Raw genomic sequence first — 3,011 nt, forward strand, 5'->3', positions numbered from 1 at the left:
CCCAAATCAGCACTTTTGAAACAGGAAGTGAAATAGAGGGATATGAGGCATGGCTAGAATGGGTGATCTGTTTGGTATTTTGAGCAAAACACTTCATATACATGTTTTTTATATTTTTTTATATATCTGAGACCTATGCTATTGCCTAAAATAGCATGATAGGTGACCTTTAATGTTTTGGCAATATGTATGATTACATTAACTTTTTAATTATTACTGTTGTAGCTCTCATCTCATGTCTGATGTATATTGATATGTGTGCTATTATTTGTTTTCATGTTGGATCCCATGTTAATGGCTTAATTGATTGATTACTGTATGAATTGTATGTGCAACCATTGTTGATTATACTGTTTGTATTTCATTGGAATATGAATTAGCCAAGTCAACAACTAATGGGGGGACATGACATTGTATTTCTGTTGTAACGTATCACTGTTGATCTGTTTGAAGGATGCAAGTAAAAACAAAGCTTCTAAAAAATTGGTACTAGTCGAGGGCCGGACTGGTTCAATGTTTATTGCAGAGATTATTGAAATGAACTGATTGCACATATTAAACCTGGAACTAACAAAGCTTCAATGATTGCCTATAAAAAAAACATTAAACATTAAATAATCAGTTGCATTCATTTCTTATGGCTCTATCTGCAGCTTTTCCAGAGTCATTTCTTATGATTACATTTTCCCACAGGCCAACAACAGCTTCAACAAAACTATTTCCCTCAAAGAGAAAAACAAACATGCCCTGTTGTCGTGAGAGAGAAAGTGCAGAAGGAAACATCCATTAAACTCAGTGTGCTGCTCTGTGATGCTAGTTCAGATACTTGGCATCTCATCTTGGGTGCAAGTTCATCAATGTTTGGGCTCAGGCTCTGAGCGGAGGAAACCCTCAGGATGGAGTGAAGGTGTGCGTGAATTAGAAATTATCCTGCGGGCCGAAATTAAATCCACCAAGGGCCTGATTTGGCCCCCTGGCCTTGAGTTTGACACGTGTGCTTTAAAGCCACTAGACCTGTTTTTCTCTTACTCACCGCCAATTAACAACATTCTCTCCATCTTAATGCTCATACATGTTTGTCCATGTTTAAAACCCCCGTCTGTCTCCCAGGTGTGAACGGGCCCCCGGGGTCCCCCCCCCCTCTCCTCCTCTTCCTCCAGGCCCTCCTGATGACGACCTCGCCCGGCCAATGGCTGCCGGCTGCTCTCTCCCTGCAGCTCGTCCTCTGCGCCCTGCAGCACGGCAACACGCAGCTCGTCACCCACAGCATCAACAACAACAGGTACAATACAATACAGTTTTATTTATAAAGCACTTTAAAACCTCCAGACCACAGTGCTGTACAGTCAAATAAACAAACACAACATACAAAAAATCACACAGCTCAGACACCATAAAACTAGTACAAGTAAAAAACTGTAAACAATTTGAATGCAATAAATGTAACGCTCTAAAAGATGTCAATACGCTAAGGAGAAGAGGTGGGTTGGTAAACACAAATAACAAAATGTTCCCATGATCTCTGCTGCTGCTCGGCTCGTCACGGTCCTCTTCATCGCAGACTGACTTTCTCTGAGGATCTGGGCGACGTCCTGACTGAGCACGCTAAGAAGAACCCAGGCGTGGCCAATGTTTGTCTGGCGTTGGCGACTGATGTCTACACCGCCTGCAGACTGCACAGGAAGACCGCACTGAGCATGTGCAGCAGAGGCCTGATCAACAGCGCCGCAGACTTCATGAACCACTGCGAGGACCTCACAGCAGGTCGGTGTGGAAGAAAACAATAGTAAAAGCTGTAGTTTGGTGTGGTGGTGGAGAAGCAGCATTGGATCCTGGGAGATGTAGTCTTCAGCTTCTCCTGGTTTGGATTACTTCAGTGTTCATGGTTCAGGAGGTTTTACATTTGACTTAAACAGTGAATAACGTGGTATTATGTTAAAAGTCAGTGTATCTCTCTGCGTGCTGTTCCGATTCCGATGACGTTTGAGCAACTTGTTTCTCTAATAACTTAATATCCAGATGTCAAATGTTTACGGTAAAAATGTGCCTTAAAACAATATAAAAAGTCAATTTATGATATCTTCTGACAATGCTGACAAATGCACAAAGTTAATCTCTGTTATAAATAATAATAATAATAATAAATTATATTTCTATAGCGCTTTTCTTGTGTTATATTGTTATTGAATCTGAATCTCTCCCTCCCTTTCTCAGAGGACTGTTTGTGGGTTCTGAATCTCTCGCCCAGCCTCGTCCTCCTCGAGCTGTTGACGGCGCCTCAGCAGGGTCGGGCGGCCATCTTGTCGCTGGGCGTGTCCTGTTCTTCTCTGCTGGACGACCCTCAGCGGCAGCAGCTCGCTCTGCAGCTCCTGGACAGCTGTGTAAGCAGAGGACAAGGTGAACTAACACCACTCTGACTGCAGGTTCACTCTGAAAGCTGCTTCTGTTCTGTGCCATGTCAGCTACGTGATGCCACTGGGCCCAAAGAGTTTCCTATCTTTTTCTGTCTCTCACCTGTCTGTCTCTCACCTGTCCGTCTCTCACCTCTCTCAATCTCTACCTGTCTGTCTCTCACCTGTCTCAATCTCTACCTGTCTGTCTCTCAGGACTAATGGTGTGTCCTCCTGGTTGTTGTCTCTCGCCTGTCTGTCTCTACCTGTCTGTCTCTCACCACCTGTCTGTCTGTCACCTGTCTGTCTGTCTGTCTGTCTGTCTGTCTGTCACCTGTCTCTCACCTGTCTCCCTCTCTACCTGTCTCCCTCTACCTGTCTGTCTCTCAGGACTGGTGGTGTGTCCTCCTGGTTGTTGTCTCTCACCTGTCTCCCTCTCACCTGTCTCCCTTTCTAGCTGTTTGTCTCTCAGGACTAGTGGCGTGTCCTCCTGGTTGTTGTCTCTCACCTGTCTGTCTCTACATATCTGTCTGTCACCTGTCTCTCTCTCACCTGTCCGTCTCTCACCTGTCTCACTCTCTACCTGTCTGTCTCTACCTGTCTGTCTCTCAGGACTGGTGG

At 44.7% G+C, this 3,011-nt stretch overlaps 1 protein-coding gene across 1 annotated transcript; it reads left to right on the forward strand.

Moving 5' to 3' along the window:
* The first annotated feature begins 930 nt into the window (after nucleotides 1–930).
* LOC104942150 (clathrin heavy chain linker domain-containing protein 1-like) lies at nucleotides 931–2,655 on the forward strand. Its single transcript, XM_010767348.1, has 3 exons — nucleotides 931–1,282; nucleotides 1,562–1,764; nucleotides 2,215–2,655. The coding sequence occupies exons 1-3, from the start codon at nucleotides 1,083–1,085 to the stop codon at nucleotides 2,415–2,417; spliced, it is 606 nt and encodes a 201-aa protein (XP_010765650.1). The 5' UTR covers nucleotides 931–1,082; the 3' UTR covers nucleotides 2,418–2,655.
* Nucleotides 2,656–3,011: the final 356 nt, after the last annotated feature.

The sequence above is a fragment of the Notothenia coriiceps genome, unplaced genomic scaffold (assembly GCF_000735185.1).
Source record: "Notothenia coriiceps isolate Sejong01 unplaced genomic scaffold, NC01 NC01_scaffold00004196, whole genome shotgun sequence".
In the NCBI taxonomy this organism is placed as follows: domain Eukaryota; kingdom Metazoa; phylum Chordata; class Actinopteri; order Perciformes; family Nototheniidae; genus Notothenia; species Notothenia coriiceps.

Bases quoted from the DNA above. Each gene is read 5' to 3' on its own strand.
- LOC104942150 (XM_010767348.1), top strand. From the start codon at position 1,083: ATGTTTAAAACCCCCGTCTGTCTCCCAGGTGTGAACGGGCCCCCGGGG. The intron at 1,283-1,561 runs GTACAATACAAT...TCTTCATCGCAG, and splicing joins CACAGCATCAACAACAACAG to ACTGACTTTCTCTGAGGATC. The intron at 1,765-2,214 runs GTCGGTGTGGAA...TCCCTTTCTCAG, and splicing joins CTGCGAGGACCTCACAGCAG to AGGACTGTTTGTGGGTTCTG.